Below are 17,321 nucleotides of genomic sequence, written 5' to 3' on the forward strand. Positions count from 1 at the left end.
TAGGCAACCCAGATCTTCCATTTAAGTATAAATAGAATGGGAATCCACTCCTTTACTGGATTTTCTATGGTTTGAAATACAGTAGTATTAAACAATGGTCTCTAGCTACCTGCTCATGCTAGTCACTGGGGTGATTGACCTCCTTGACCTGCCTACTCCTTTAACATTTGACCCCCAACATACAGGAACACAGCTGTCACTCACTTCACAAATAAAGCTTTGAGTCTGTTTTCAATAATTTAGTACATGACCGAGTGGACACATCAGTTGTATTTTTTTTACCTTTATTTAACTAGGCAAGTCATTTAAGAACACATTCTCATTCACAATGACGACCTACAACGGCCAAACCCAGACAGCGCTGGGCCAATTGTGCACCACCTTATGGGACTCCCAATCACAGCTGGTTGAGATACAGCCTGGATTTGAACCAGTGTCTGTAGTGGGGGAGCCCAAACGGCATACCCTCATTTCACTATGTGGTGTATGAATTTCCTTGGGACATGAATCTGTCGACCAATGTGAAGAACAACAACTCTGTTGGCCAGTCAAAAATGTGATTGGATAACGTCCTCAATTTATATTTCCTGTTTGTAGGTCCTTCGGCCTGTTTCTATAGACCTATTGTAAATATATTCAACTTGGAGGGGGCAGTCTCACTTAAGAGCTTACTGTAGGTAAATCCATTGAGCTAATATTAGCATGATGTCCATTTTCATCTTCGTTCATAGACATCTGTCATTTAGTTGACTTTTGGTTTTACTTTATCTGCCTTAGAGGTTACTGAGGTCATTGTAACCTTCAACCTCCAGTAATCCACTCTAGATCCACTGCTCATTCTCTTATGTTCAATCTACCTATTTGTATGTAATGTATGTCATTCATTGTCTGTATTCTGTCTATAAACGTTGTCTATTACTAGCAGTACCATATCACCAAGTAAAAGTCTGAGTATGTGTAAATGTACGTGGCAAATTATTCTACTGTATTTCAACAACCTGTACAGGCAACTTACAACCACAGGGAGGCACTACTGTATTTCAACAACCTGTACAGGCAACTTACAACCACAGGGAGGCACTACTGTACTATGTGGGCTGTTGACCACTTCTGCACATCACATTGGTGTTTATCTATATATATATGAATGTACTTTAAAGCTCACTCATTTTAATAAGGCTACCTACCTATTCACTTTTACCTCATCATTATTCTGTAACTGTAACTTCACTGTAACTTTAGTTGCAAATGATAGAAAATGCAGGCATAATCAAATATGGAAAACATATAGAGTGTGTGTGGTGCTCTCTAGAGTTATGTTAAATAGATCAACATTTTCCTATGCTAGACGTCAAGTTGTCAATGCTCAATAAGACCCTAATGGCTAAGTGGAAGGTTTCAGCCAATGGGTTCCATTCCCCCTGGCACATCCCATGGCTCCAGTACACCAATACTCTTCACCTCGGGATTCATGTTTCAGACATGGCAACCCTGGAAGAACAGCCACACGACCAAGTAAATAATCCACACGAATCAAGATGACCCTGACTTTTTGGTGCAGTAAGGACACAGGAAGAAACATCTCATGTACTTATTTGGTTCTGGGGTAGTAAGTTGGTGGTAAGTTGTTTATGCAATTGTAAATACTGCAACATGCATTTGTTGACTATGTTCTATTTCATAAAGTTTTAGAGATGAAGAGAATGGGTGTTTGTGTAGAACACTGGTCATATAGGCACAACACAAGTGTATCCATGCGACCCATCAAATATATATTTTTTGCACTTAGAATCAGTAAAAAAAACAGCAGGTTTCCACTTTAACCTTAGTGGCGACCCATTTGGACAGTTACAGTGTATTCGGAAAGTATTCTGACCACTTGACTTTTTCCACCTTTTGTTGTGTTACAGCCTTATTCTTAATTAGATTTATTTTTTATTATGTCATCGATCTACACCAAATACCTCAATAATAATGAAGCGACAAACTTTTTCAAATTAATATTTACTACAAATAAAAAACAAAAATACCTTATACATGTAAGTATTCAGACCCTTTGCTATGAGTTCAAAATTGAGCTCAGGTGCATTCTGTTTCCATTGACCATCCTTGAGATGTTTCTACAACTTGACTGGAGTCCATCTGTTGTAAATTCAATGGATTGGACATGATTTGGAAAGGGACACACCTGTCTGTATAAGGTCGCACGGTTGACAGTGTCATGAGGTCGAAGGAATTGTTCATAGAGCTCCGAGACAGGATTTGTGCAGCATTGAAGGTCCCCAAGAACACAGTTGCCTCCATCATTCTTAAATGGAAGAATTCTGCAACCACCAAGACTCTTCCTAGAGCTGGCCGCCCAGCCAAACTGAGCAATGGGGGGAGAAGGGCCTTGGTCAGTGAGGTGACCAAGAACCCAATGGTCACTCTGACAGAGCTACAGAGTTCCTCTGCGGAGATGGGAGAACCTTCCAGAAGGACAACGATCTCTGCAGCACTCCACCAATCAGGCCTTTATGGTAGAGTGGCCAGACGGAAGCTACTCCTCAGCAAAATGCACATGACTGCTCACTTGGAGTTTGACAAAAAGCACCTAAAACCTCTCAGACCATGAGAAACAATTTCCTCTGGTCTGATGAAACCAAGATTGAACTCTTTGGCCTGAATACCAAGCATCACGTCTGGAGGAAACCTAGCACCATCTCTGCTGTGAAGCAGGGTGGTGGCTGCATGGTGGTGGCTGCATCATAACGTGGGGATGTTTATCAGCGACAGGGATTGGGAGACTAGTCAGGATCGAGGGAAATATGAACGGAGCAAAGTACAGAGAGATTCTGGATGGAAACCTGCTCCAGTGCACTCAGGACCTCAGACTGGGGCGAACGTTTACCTTCCAACAGGACAACGACCCTAAGCACGCAACCAAGACAAGGCAGGAGTTGCTTCGGGACATGTCTATGAATTTCCTTAAGTGGCCCTGTGCAGCGACGCTCCCCATCCAACCTAACAGAGCTTGAGAGGATCTGCAGAGAATCTGAGAAACTCCCCAATTACAGGTGTGCCAAACTTGTAGCGTCATACCCAAGAAGACTCGAGATGTAATCACTGCCAAAGGTGCTTCAGCAAAGTACAGAGTAAAGAGTCTGAATACTTATGTAAACGTCACATTTTATTTTTAATACACTTGCAAAAAATTGTTTTTGCTTTGTCATCATGTGGTATTGTGTATAGATTGATCAAAAAAACAAACAATTTAATCATTTTTAGAATAAGGCTGTGTCGTAATTTTTTGGGGAAAAAGTCAAGGGGTTGAAATACTTTCCAAACGCACTCTATATGCCTGCTTTCTGATGTTCTGTTGTTGTGTGGTTATTAGGGCACGTTTATCAGTTAGCTCTGATTTAGTCGGGGTTCAATGAAGGGAATGCCTGGAATGTGTCAGTGCCAGGCGTCCTTGTGGTTGGTGGAACAGCGGGCGGCCTGGGAAGGGGCTGGGCACTACATGTCTGGCATATTTCCATGGTTGCATTGTTGTCCCTCTTTTTAGGTCCCGACAGTGAATTGAATACCTGTTATTGTTAGGTCATATTAGTTTGGTATAGGTTACGGCCGGACAGAAGCCTGTGCTCGTTCTGGGTCAATAAACCATACAATTCATAAAAAAATCAAGAAATGTTGTGGACATTCTCTCATTTATGATCTTTCGAGGTCATTACAATAAGTTAAAACCCATTGGTAATTGATGATTGGTAAATCATTAAATGTGTATACTGCATTAAGGCATTGCAATCAACGAGAATCCTTAAAGGAAAACTTTTGGTATTTGTATTTGTTACATTAGGCCATTGTTGACATAGTCTCAAAATGTTTTGCTTGTCAGCAATACACTTTTCAAGATATGTAACTTTCAAAATGCAGAAATCATCCCTGTATGATGCATTTTGTATCATATGATGCTACGTTTTGAATCACATTGAGTTACTGAGACTGACAGCCTCCTATCTTATCCTATCCTCGGCTGCTGCAGCGCCTCTATATGGATGTGGCAGGGAGGGTCTGATCCATGGGCAGCCTGCCAGGCAAGCTGTGCCTCCTCCACACTGAGCCAGCACTATGCACCATTACCTCTCCTCTGCTCTACCCATCAGACACCATCACCATCTTTTTCACCCAACACAGAGCGTCTCACACCCCTTAGATATCCCTCACATGGACGTTCCCCAATAGGGTCCATGCAGACACACACATCAAATCCAATCAGTTTTCCAAGTTGATTCAATGTCATCACACATACATTTTTTTGTTGTTCAAATCAAGTGGAAACTATGTTGATTCAAAAGTTTTTGCCCAGTGGGCAGGGTCATATTCATCCGGGCACACCTTAACAAAACAATTTGCAATTGAAAGCAAGAAGGAGTGTTTCTTATCGGACAAGTTCAGATAGTAGTGCCATGTTTCAGTCCATAATCTTTATCTTGGTGCCTAACAAGTATGACCCAGTGTGCACTCTCACTCCACCTCTAACCACATGATCTCCCCTGGTTAAGCTCATTGATGCCCCTACTTGCCTCCAACTCTTCCCCTGTACAAACACGTTTTAAAATGCATGCAGGAGCTAAGTGGATATCTAGGAGGCATGTGAATTAGATTGTCAACACAGGGTGTTAGGAGACTTCCCCTTATCCTAGTCCAGCTATGCTATGACTTAAGGAGTCCAGGGCAGGTTAATGTGGGGTTACCCATTCGTTTTTTATCTCCGAATTGTACGTCAGTCGGGCCAATTAGTGGTCTGACATGTGATGTTGAGATCGTCTCCGGGATTCCGGAACGCTGAAATCCACATTGGTTCTGGAATGCTGAAATTCCCAGAAATCCATGATCTCCTCAGAGCTGCTTCATACAGATCTACTTACGGTTTACCCCAGATCTACCAGAGGCTGACAATAGAAGATCAATGCTGAACAATGCAATACAATTACATGACAAATGTTGCACATTACCACATCTTATAATAAGGGTCTGACAAAACACGAACGTTTCAGAATATCTATATTTGTTTTATATTTTTATAGCGAAACACAATATTTTTGACAGCAGAAACATTGTCTATGTAACAGTATAAGTTTAAACCGTCCCCTCGCCCATACCCGGGCGCGAACCAGGGACCCTCTGCACACATCAACAGTCACCCTCGAAGCATCGTTACCCATCGCTCCACAAAAGCCGCGGCCCTTGCAGAGCAAGGGGAACTACTACTTCAAGGTCTCAGAGCAAGTGACGTCACCGATTGAAACGCTATTTAGCGCACACTGCTAACTAAGCTAGCCGTTTCACATCCGTTACATCTACAAATCCAGGTGCAAAATATACATGGTTGTACTGTAAATATATAGTGAGACACCGCTTTATTTCTGTATGCCTACCAAGAAAATAAAGACACTGGTTGGTGGAACAGCGGGCGGCCTGGGAAGGGGCTGGGCACTACATGTCTGGTATATATCCATGGTTGCATTGTTATCCCTCTTTTTAGGTCCCGACAGTGAATTGAATACCTGATATTGTTATGTAGTATTTATTTGGCATAGGTTACGGCCAGACAGAAGCGTGTGCTCGTTCTGGGTCAGTAAACTATTCAATTCATAAAAAAACTCAAGAAAAGTTGTGTACATTCTCTCATTTATGATCTTTCGAGGTCATTACAATAAGTTAAAACCCATTGGTAATTGATGATTGGTAAATCATTAAATGTGTATACTGCATTAAGGCATTGCAATCAACGAGAATCCTTAAAGGAAAACTTTTGGTATTTGTATTTGTTACATTAGGCCATTGTTGACATAGTCTCAAAATGTTTTGCTTGTCAGCAATACACTTTTCAAGATATGTAACTTTCAAAATGCAGAAATCATCCCTGTATGATGCATTTTGTATCATATGATGCTACGTTTTGAATCACATTGAGTTACTGAGACTGACAGCCTCCTATCTTATCCTATCCTCGGCTGCTGCAGCGCCTCTATATGGATGTGGCAGGGAGGGTCTGATCCATGGGCAGCCTGCCAGGCAAGCTGTGCCTCCTCCACACTGAGCCAGCACTATGCACCATTACCTCTCCTCTGCTCTACCCATCAGACACCATCACCATCTTTTTCACCCAACACAGAGCGTCTCACATCCCTTAGATATCCCTCACATGGACGTTCCCCAATAGGGTCCATGCAGACACACACACACCAAATCCAATCAGTTTTCCAAGTTGATTCAATGTCATCACACATACATTTTTTTGTTGTTCAAATCAAGTGGAAACTATGTTGATTCAAAAGTTTTTGCCCAGTGGGCAGGGTCATATTCATCTGGGCACACCTTAACAAAACAATTTGCAATGGAAAGCAAGAAGGAGTGTTTCTTATTGGACAAGTTCAGATAGTAGTTCTGTGTTTCAGTCCATAATCTTCCTCTTGGTGCCTAACAAATACGACCCAGTGTGCACTCTGCTTTGGCTTAAAAAGGGCTTTATACACCTCACTCCACCTCTAACCACATGATCTCCCCTGGTTAAGCTCATTGATGCCCCTACTTGCCTCCAACTCTTCCCCTGTACAAACATGTTTTAAAATGCATGCAGGAGCTAAGTGGATATCTAGGAGGCATGTGAATAAGATCGTCAACATAGGGTGTTAGCAGACTTCCCCTTATCCGGCTATGCTATGACTTAAGGAGTCCAGGGCAGGTTAATGTGGGGTTACCCATTAGTTTTTTATCTCCGAATTGTACGTCAGTCGGGCCAATTAGTGGTCTGACATGTGATGTTGAGGTCGTCTCCAGGATTCTGGAACGCTGAAATCCACATTGGTTCTGGAATGCTGAAATTCCCAGAAATCCATGATCTCCTCAGAGCTGCTTCATACAGATCTACTTACGGTTTACCCCAGATCTACCAGAGGCTGACAATAGAAGATCAATGCTGAACAATGCAATACAATTACATGACAAATGTTGCACATTACCACATCTTATAATAAGGGTCTGACAAAACACGAACGTTTCAGAATATCTATATTTGTTTATATTTTTGTAGCAAAAAACAATATGTTTGACCACAGAAACATTGTCTACAACTCCAAATGAGAAATATAAATGGTTGTACTGCAAATGTACAGTGAGGCACCTCTTTATTTCTGTATGCCTACCAAGAAAATAAAGACACTAGTGTACAGCTTTTGTTCATTCTCCATCAATTATATATATAAAAAAGTCAATATACAGAGTCAATGTACAGATGCAGTTGATCCAGAATGTCACAAAAAAGTCATTCAGACAACACAATGTGAGGAAAGACAGATAGTGTATAAGGTTCTTAATGGACCCATGAGTTTGTCCTCAGTAAACATGCAAGTTGTACACGTTACAGAAAAGCCAACAACTTCAGCATAGTTGAGAGCCACTTTGCACTGTACATTTATGGTACCTGTCAATTTATGCTACCAAACAAAAGAAAATCAAGTTTGATAATTCCTAGACACAGTTTACTATGAATTTCCAGTCCATTTCTCATGCCAATAACTGGTGAGGGAGGCAAGGTTTCTGCTTACCCTCAAATGTCAAACATTTTAGGTGATGAGATCCAGATACATTACACAGGTAAGTAAGTGTATCTAAGTACACTGCTATTCAAAAGCTTGGGGTCACTTAGAAATGTCCTTGTTATTGAAACAAAAGCAAATTTTTTGTCTATTAAAATAACATCAAATTGATCAGAAATACAGTGTAGACATTGTTAATGTTGTAACTGACTATTGTAGCTGGAAACAGACGATTTTTAATGGAATATCTACATAGGCGTACAGAGGCCCATTATCAGCAACCATCACTCCTGTGTTCCAATGGCACGTTGTGTAAGCTAATCCATGTTTATCATTTTAAAAGGCTAAATGATCACTAAAAAACTATTTTGCAATTATGTTAGCACAGCTGAAAACTGTCGTGCAGATTAACGAAGCAATAAGAATGGCCTTCTTTAGACTAGTTGAGTATCTTGAGCATCAGCATTTGTGGGTTTGATTACAGGCTCAAAATGGCCAGAAACAAAGACCTTTCTTCTGAAACTCGTCAGTCTATTCTTGTTCTGAGAAATGAAGGCTATTCCATGTGATAAATTGCCAAGAAACTGAAGATCTCGTACAATGCTGTGTACTACTCCCTTCACAGAACAGTGAAAACTGGCTCTAACCAGAATAGAAAGAGGAGTGGGAGGCCCCGGTGCACAACTGAGCAAGAGGACAAGTACAGTAGAATGTCAAGTTTAAGAAACAGACACATCACATGTCCTCAACTGGCAGCTTCATTAAATAGTACCCGCAAAACACTGGTCTCAATGTCAACATTGAAGATGCGACTCCAGACTGCTGGCCTTCTAGGCAGAGTTGCAAAGAAAAAGCCATATCTCAGACTTGCCAATGAAAAGAAAAAATTAAGATGGGCAAAAGAACACAGACACTGGACAGAGGAACTCTGCCTAGAAGGCCAGCATCCCGGAGTCGCCTCTTCACTGTGACTGGTGTTTTGCGGGTACTATTTAATGAATCCGCCAGTTGAGGACTTGTGAGGCGTCAGTTTCTCAAACTAGACACTCTAAGGTACTTGTCCTCTTGCTCAGTTGTGGACTGGGGCCTCCCACTCCTCTTTCTATTCTGGTTAGAGACAGTTTGCGCTGTTCTGTGAAGGGAGTAGTACACAGAGTTGTACGAGATCTTCAGTTTCTTGGCAATTTCTTGCATGGAATAGCCTTCATTTCTCAGAACAAGAATAGACTGACGAGTTTCAGAAGAAAGGTTTTTGTTTCTGGCCATTTTGAGCCTGTAATCAAACCCACAAATGCTGATGCTCCAGATACTCAACTAGTCTAAAAAAGGCCAGTTGTATTGCTTCTTTAATCAGAACAGCAGTTTTCAGCTGTGCTAACATAATTGCAAAAGGGCTTTCTAATGATCACTTTTAAAATTATAAACTTGGATTAGCTAACACAACATTCCATTGGAATGTTGTGTGTGATGGTTGCTGATAATGGGCCTGTACGCAGATATATGTAGATATTCCATAAAAAAAAATCTGCCGTTTCCAGCTACAATAGTCGGTTACAACATTAACAATGTCTAACAAGGTCTACACTGTATTTCTGATCAATTTGATGTTATTTTAATGAACAAAAAATTAGATTTTCTTTCAAAAACAAGGAACTTTCTAAATGACCCCAAACCTTTGAATGGTAGTGCACATGAAAAAGTAAAAATGTTTCTTGGAATTGGAGAAGGATGCTTGTCTCTCAAAGATTGAGCATGTTGATCTGTAGTTTTTCTGAGGGCTTAATCTTTCTGTGCAAGAGAGGGTAAACTCCTGCTGGTTGTTAGCTCTATACTGGGTTAATTGATTTAGAGGCCAACAGGGGCCATGTTCTTTTTGCTGAAACTAATCATAGGACTCTCCTCTAATGAACCTTTTAAGTGACATCACGATAACAGTTACATTTTCACTTAAGACCTTACCCATTTCACATTGCTATCTTAAAAAGAACATATTTCATGATTTTGAGGATGAATTGTTTGCTCGCTTTATACATGAATACAACTTGATAGGAACCAGATATGGCATTATTTAATGAAGCCTCAAATGAACATTCTGTATACAAAGTTAAAATATTAAAATACAGGGTTTCATGAAATAATTTCATATATACATTTTTTTATGATGAACTAGATTGCCTATATAAAGTGTACATATACACAGTACCATTCAGTCAGAATGGGTTAAGAAACGAATGGTTCTGCAGATATAAAAAAATAAGGATGGATATACGGTCAGGTCCATAATTATTGGCACCCTTGTTAAAGAGGAACAAAAAATAAATAATACAAACTGCATGCTAATTATTATTATTTTTTTATCATATTATTTTACACTCAGGGAAAGGGCTTTTGTTTAGTAAGTAATAAAACAAATCCAAGAAAGATAGGGGTTAAATGTATTGTCACCGCTGTTTTTAGTACTACAGCACCCTCCCCTTGCGAGGATAACAGCACGGAGTCTTTTTCTCAAATGTTTTATGAGATTGGAGAATACATTGGGAGGGATCTTAGATCGTTCCTCCATACAGAATCTTTCCAGATCCTTGGCATCCTTCGTCTGTGCTTATAGAATGCCCTCTTCAATTCAAACCGCAGGTTTTCAATGGGGTTCAAGTGGAGGCTGAGATGGCCATTGCAAAATGTTGATTTTGTGGTCAATAAACAATTTCTTTGTAGATTTTGATGTGCGCTGGGGTTATTGTCTTGCTGGAAGATCCAGTTACGTCAAAGTGTCTCCTGGCAGAGGCAACCAGGTTTTTGTCTACAATCTTCTGGTAATTGGTAAAGTTCACGATGCGGTTGACCTTAACAAGGGCCACAGGACCAGTGGATTCAAAATGGCCCCATAACATCAAAGATGCGTCAACATATTTTACCATAGGTATGAGGAACTTTTATGCATATGCTTCAGTTTTTTAGACCAAACCCACCTCTGGTGTACTTAACCAAAGAGCTCTATTTTGATGTCACCTCTTTCTCTGAGCAAATGTATTAGTACAAAATAATATAATGTCCTTTTTTTTTGCATACACTATAGCTCAGTATTTGTATTATTTATACAGTCTTTTTAGTTCATCTTTATCAAGGGTGCCAATCATTTTGGACCTGACAGTATATTGAGGTTTTTCATAATGCAAATGTTGAAGTCAGAGCCCCGTCGTGTACAGAGGGGAAGAACAGTATTAGACAATGTGTGTTTGATCAGCAAAATAAAACATGTAAAAACATGAAATTCATTATATATTTCATATTCACTTACAACAGTATTAGTCCAGAGCCATGCATGGCCCATCATCTCAGCAACAGTAACAAGATGGACTTTCAGTGTTGTGCCAATTTACAAGTCAACAAATACAGTGATTTGTTTCACGTTCCTTGTGTCAGAGAAACCATGGCCCTCCTCAGGAACAACAGGCCTGCTTCCCATTTCCTAGGTTTCATTGCATGCCTTACGTGTAGTTTGTAGTTGACCATTACTGTGCATTCCTCCTCCCCATGTAGAGAACACACACATACAAACACAAAACAACCTCACTCCACGAATCAGCTCCATCCACCAAGCGTCGTTAGCCGACTTACCCACTTGGGGGAACTTTGTACATATTTGTCACAAAAATGGAGCATCCACAATAGATTAACATGAATGAATTCCATGCAGGACGAGGAGGGAGGGGGCATGGACTTCTCCTCCAGCCTGGAGGTCTATCAGAACTGAGGCGTATTGCTATCTCTCTGGGGCAGCGTTTTAGAAGACACAAAGCAAGTCCTCATCTCTCCTAGACAGTACTCTCCATGACCCACTCTTGGCTGTCGAAGGTCCCCTTGCTCCCCCCCATATCCCCTTCCTCGTCACACTGTAGCAGCATGCCGTTCACAGACAGGCTCCTCTTAGTCCAGATGTTGCTGATGCGCCGTGGGTAACTGCACACCGGCGTTGTGGCTGTGGAGGTGCTAGAGGCCATCGCTTGGTCTGTTTGTTGATCTGTATCCATACAGTCCCCCATGTCAAACGACTGGCTCCTTTTTGGTTTGGAGTCATGAGACAGCATGAGCAACCGGCTCAGCCGCGAGTCCATTGTCCGGCCCAGCAGGGGCTCCCTGTCCGTGTGGGGCCTATCGCCACCCGCCACCGGGGTGCTACTGCTGGATGAGGGCTCCCCCAGGTCTCCCCTGCCCTGGGCACCCCGGAGCTCTAGGGAGTTGAAGGCCCCCAGCAGGTGATCCAGGTTTGCCCTGGGCTTAGAGGGGGCAGCCTGCCTCCACATAATGGCCAGGGTGCTGTTGGGGCTGTAGGAACCCTCCCCGACCACCGAGCCCCCCGACGAGGATGAGGACGAGGTGCTCTGGAGGGAACCACATTTAAACTCCACCACCTCATCCTGGAGGGTCACTTTGGCCTTTGGTTTGGGCAGGGGAAGGGGCACGCCGTTCTGTCCCAGCCGGCCCCCATTGGTCTGTGAGTGGGTGTCACTTACGCTGGTCAGCTTGCCGCTCCCCCCGATGCCACCCCCCTCATGGTCGGTGGCCTTGTAGCGCACCATCAGGATAACGATGAAGACGAGTAGCGTCGCCACAATGATGCCACCCACCACCAGGATCATGGTGCCCCCCAGAAACTGGCTGTGGAGAGACTGGCACTGTGTGTAGTCGTCGCGGGTAAAGAACTGGGCACAGCCCACCACGTTGGTGGCCGTCAGGGTGGTGGCGGTGTCGTCCCAGGCGGCTAGGACACACAAGTCGTACTTGGTCCCCGACACCAGGTTGGTCACCAGGAAGGCCTGGCTGGAGGCCGGGATCATCCTATAGAAACGGAGAGGAAGAGTTAAACATGGTGATGACTGAGTCGAGTCAGCATAATCATTGTTGGACATCCGTGAAAACCTGTGAAAGTCAGCTGTGAAAACCTACTACATTTGATACAATTTAATTGATTTGGAGGATAATGTTATTAACATGCATCTTTCTTAACACCATGCATTTCATATCAATACAAAACTGTGCTTGAGTGTTCTTTATGATGCCATTTCCACTGAAAGAAAAGCAGGGCTTCTGTGTTCTTAGGTTCATTCCTGAGGAGTTGTCCAGTGTTAAGTCTCTTTGTGGTTGAGCTTCTACTCTAACAGACAGACAGCTGTAATTGGCTTTATCTCTCTAAACCATCTGTCCTGCTGCAGCAAACAGACGCTCCACCCCATGTCTGAGCCATGGAGATGTGAGAAGAATAAATAACCAGAACACAGAGGAAAAGAGGGAAAAAAGAGAGAAAGAGAGGGAAAAGGAGAAGATTGAAAGGCTTCTGTAACAGCTAGAGCCTCAGATACCTATGTTGCTCAGGCGAGTCTTAGTCCGCTTATAAGGCAGGAACCTGTCTGAGAACATGGTGAGTTATGTCCAGGGAACTGGCTCGGAGCTGTTCGACAACATCAATCATTCAGTCACAGTAGCTGGTCATGCACACCCATGTAGTATGTTGGCCTTAAACACCCATGTGATAAGCTGGCCATAAACACCCATGTGATAAGCTGGCCATAAACACCCATGTGATAAGCTGGCCATAAACACCCATGTGATAAGCTGTCCATCAACACCCATGTGATAAGCTGGCCATAAACACCCATGTGATAATATATAACCATATGATAATAACTATAACCAATGATGCCATACCTTTTTTTCACATTGTTCTGTGTTTTCTGATAACTCACTGATAACTCACTCCACACTAATACTACATACAGTATTAGTGTGGAGTGAGCAAAAGATGCAAAATAATCTGAAACAGGAAATGCCCATACTCAGGTCTGTTCAACACTGGTCTGACCAATCTGATTCCACACTTCAAGGATGCTGCAATCACGTGGACTGGGATATTTTTTATTTTTAACTTTATTTAACTAGGCAAATCAGTTAAGAACAAATTCTTATTTTTAATAACGGCCTAGGAACAGTGGGTTAACTGCCTGTTCAGGGGCAGAATAACAGATTTGTACCTTATCAGCTCAGGGGTTTGAACTTGCAACCTTACGGTTACTAGTCCAATGCACTAGGCTATCCTGCCGCCCCATGTTCCAGATAGCGTCGAACAACAACAGTGATGTTAACGCTGATTCGGTGAGCGAGTTTATTAGCAAGTGCGTCGGTGATGTTGTACCAACAGCGACTATTAAAACCTTCCCCAACTAGAAACCGTGGATTGATGGCAGCATTCGCGCAAAACTGAAAGCGTGAACCACTGTTTTTAATCAGGGAAGGCGACCGGAAACATGACCGAATACAACAGTGTAGCTATTCCCTCCACAAGGCAATCTAACAAGCTAAGTGTCAGTACAGAGACAAAGTGGAGTCGCAATTCAAAGGCTCAGACACGAGAGGTATGTGGCATGGTCTACAGTCAATTACAGACTATAAAAAGAAAACTCTTCACCGCAGCCAGTGTGAGTAAAACATTTAAACGTATTAACCCTCGCAAGGCTGCTGGCCCAGACGGCATCCCTAGCCGCGCCCTCAGAGCATGCGCAGACCAGCTGGCTAGTGTGTTTTCGTACATATTCAATCAATCCCTATCCCAGACTGCTGTTCCCACATGCTTCAAGAGGGCCACCATTGTTCCTGTTCCCAAGAAAGCTAAGGTAACTGAGCTAAACGACTATCGCCCTGTAGCACTCACTTCCGTCATCATGAAGTGCTTTGAGAGACTGGTCAAGGATCACATCACCTCCACCCTTCCTGACACCCTAGACCCACTCCAATTTGCTTACCACCCCAATAGGTCCACAGACGACACAATCGCAATCACGCTGCACACTGCCCTAACCCATCTGGACAAGAGGAATACCTATGTAAGAATGCTGTTCATCGACTACAGCTCAACATTTAGCACCCTAATACCCTCCAAACTCTTCATTAAGCTCGAGACCCCTGGTCTCGACCCCGCCCTGTGCAACTGGGTCCTGGACGGGACGCCCTCAGGTGGTGAGGGTAGGAAACAACATCTCCACCTCGCTGATCCTCAACACTGGGGCCCCACAAGGGTGCGTTCTGAGCCCTCTTCTGTACTCCCTGTTCATCCATGACTGCGTGGCCATGCACGCCTCCAACTCAATCATCAAGTTTGCAGACAACATTACAGGTGGTAGACTTCATTACCAACAACGATGAGACGGCCTACAGGGAGGAGGTGAGGGCCCTCGGAGTGTGGTGTCAGGAAAATAACCTCACACTCAACGTCAACAAAACAAACAAGATGATCGTGGACTTAAGGAAACAGCAGAGGGAGCATCCCCCTTTCCACATCAACGGGACAGTAGTGGAAAAGGTGGAAAGTTTTAATTTCCTCGGCGTACACATCACAGACAAACTGAAATGGTCCACCCACACAGACAGCGGGGTGAAGAAGGCGCAACAGCGCCTCTTCAACCTCACGAGGCTGAAGAAATTTGGCTTGTCACCAAAAACACTCACAAACTTTTACAGATGCACAATTGAGAGCATCCTGTCGGGCTGTATCACCACCTGGTATGGCAACTGCTCCGCCAACAACCGTAAGGCTCTCCAGAGGGTAGTGAGGTCTGCACAATGCATCACTGGGGGAAAACTACCTGCCCTCCAGGACACCTACACCACCTGATGTCACAGGAAGGCCAAAAAGATCATCAAGGACAACAACGAGCCGAGCCACTGCCTGTTCACCCCGCTATCATCCAGAAGGCGTGGTCAGTACAGGTGCATCAAAGCTGGGACTGAGACGCTGAAACAGCTTCTATCTCAAGGCCATCAGACTGTTAAACAGCCATCACTAACATTGAGTGGCTGCTGCCAACATACTGACTCAAATCTCTAGCCACTTTAATAATAAAAAATAGGATGTAATTAATGTATCACTAGTCACTTTAAACAATGCCACTTTATACGTATAATGTTTACATACCCTACATTACTCATCTCACATGTTGTGCAAGTTCTCCCACTTAAAAATAATTTTCATCAAAGGTACACTTCAACTATGACAGACAAAATGAGAAAAAAAATCCAGAAAATCACATTGTAGGATTTTTTATGAATTTATTTGCAAATTATGGTGGAAAATAAGTATTTGGTCAATAACAAAAGTTTATCTCAATACTTTGTTATATACCCTTTGTTGGCAATGACAGAGGTCAAACATTTTCTGTAAGTAAGTTAAGGTTTTCACACACGGTTGCTGGTATTTTGGCCCATTCCTCCATGCAGATCTCCTCTAGAGCAGTGATGTTTTGGGGCTGTTGCTGGGCAACACGGACTTTCAACACCCTCCAGAGATTTTCTATGGGGTTGAGATCTGGAGACTGGCTAGGCCACTCCAGGACCTTGAAATGCTTCCTACGAAGCCACTCCTTCGTTGCCCGGGCGGTGTGTTTGGGATCATTGTCATGCTGAAAGACCCAGCCACGTTTCATCTTTAATGCCCTTGCTGATGGTAGGCTTTGTTACTTTGGTCCCAGCTCTCTGCAGGTCATTCACTAGGCCCCCCCGTGTGTTTCTGGGATTTTTGCTCACCGTTCTTGTGATCATTTTGACCCTACGGGGTGAGGTCTTGCGTGGAGCCCCAGATCGAGGGAGATTATCAGTGGTCTTGTATGTCTTCCATTTCCTAATAATTGCACCCACAGTTGATTTCTTCAAACCAAGCTGCTTACCTATTGCAGATTCAGTCTTCCCAGCCTGGTGCAGGTCTACAATTTTGTTTCTGGTGTCCTTTGACAGCTCTTTGGTCTTGGCCATAGTGGAGTTTGGAGTGTGACTGTTTGAGGTTGTGGACAGGTGTCTTTTATACTGATAACAAGTTCAAACAGGTGCCATTAATACAGGTAACGAGTGGAGGCCAGAGGATCCTCTTAAAGAAGAAGTTACAGGTCTGTGAGAGCCAGAAATCTTGCTTGTTTGTAGGTGACCAAATACTTATTTTCCACCATAATTTGCAAATAAATTCATTAAAAATCCTACAATGTGATTTTCTGAATTTTTTCCCCTCATTTTGTCTGTCATAGTTGAAGCGTACCTATGATGAAAATTACAGGCCTCTCTCATCTTTTTAAGTGGGAGAACTTCCACAATTGGTGGCTGACTAAATACTTTTTTTGCCCCACTGTATATACTGTACTCTATACCATCTACTGCATCTTGCCTATGCCGTTCGGCCATCGCTCATCCATATATTTATATGTACATATTCTTATTCATTCCTTTACACTTGTGTGTATAAGGTAGTTGTTGTGAAATTGTTAGATTACTTGTTAGATATTACTGCATGGTCAGAACTAGAAGCACAAGCACTTCACTACACTCGCATTAACATCTGCTAACCATGTGTATGTAACCAAAATAATGTGATTTGAATTGTATTTTATTTGATCAAAAGTTGATAATATTAAACGTTTTGGTCCTCAGGGGATGTAATCTATTACACAGTGATAATTGCTTGCTTGGTATAGGCATGGGATGGAGGGAAATTCCAGTGCTTAGTGAATATTTTGCCAGGCACTGCTCTGTCCTGTGACTGATTCATGTCAGCCCGTCTGTGTTGAATGTTTCATTCAGCTGAATTAAAATACATCGGGACAAAGTGGAACTCAGGAAAAAAACGTCTGGCTGTGCGCTTATCACAAGGAGATGAATACAAGTTTTTTTCCCTACACCCTTTGGGCATCGAAAGGCAAT

At 42.8% G+C, this 17,321-nt stretch overlaps 1 protein-coding gene across 1 annotated transcript in view; it reads right to left on the bottom strand.

The window, feature by feature from the left end:
* Nucleotides 1-10,727: 10,727 nt before the first annotated feature.
* LOC139407863 (leucine-rich repeat and fibronectin type-III domain-containing protein 2-like) overlaps nucleotides 10,728-17,321 on the bottom strand; it is a 183,353-nt gene continuing 176,759 nt past the window's right edge. Inside the window, exon 5 of the mRNA XM_071151733.1 lies at nucleotides 10,728-12,425. Within this exon, the coding sequence (XP_071007834.1) occupies nucleotides 11,402-12,425 (1,024 nt within the window). The 3' untranslated portion in view covers nucleotides 10,728-11,401. The remainder of the gene's footprint in view (nucleotides 12,426-17,321) is intronic.

The sequence above is a fragment of the Oncorhynchus clarkii genome, chromosome 4, assembly GCF_045791955.1.
Source record: "Oncorhynchus clarkii lewisi isolate Uvic-CL-2024 chromosome 4, UVic_Ocla_1.0, whole genome shotgun sequence".
In the NCBI taxonomy this organism is placed as follows: Eukaryota; Metazoa; Chordata; class Actinopteri; order Salmoniformes; family Salmonidae; genus Oncorhynchus; species Oncorhynchus clarkii.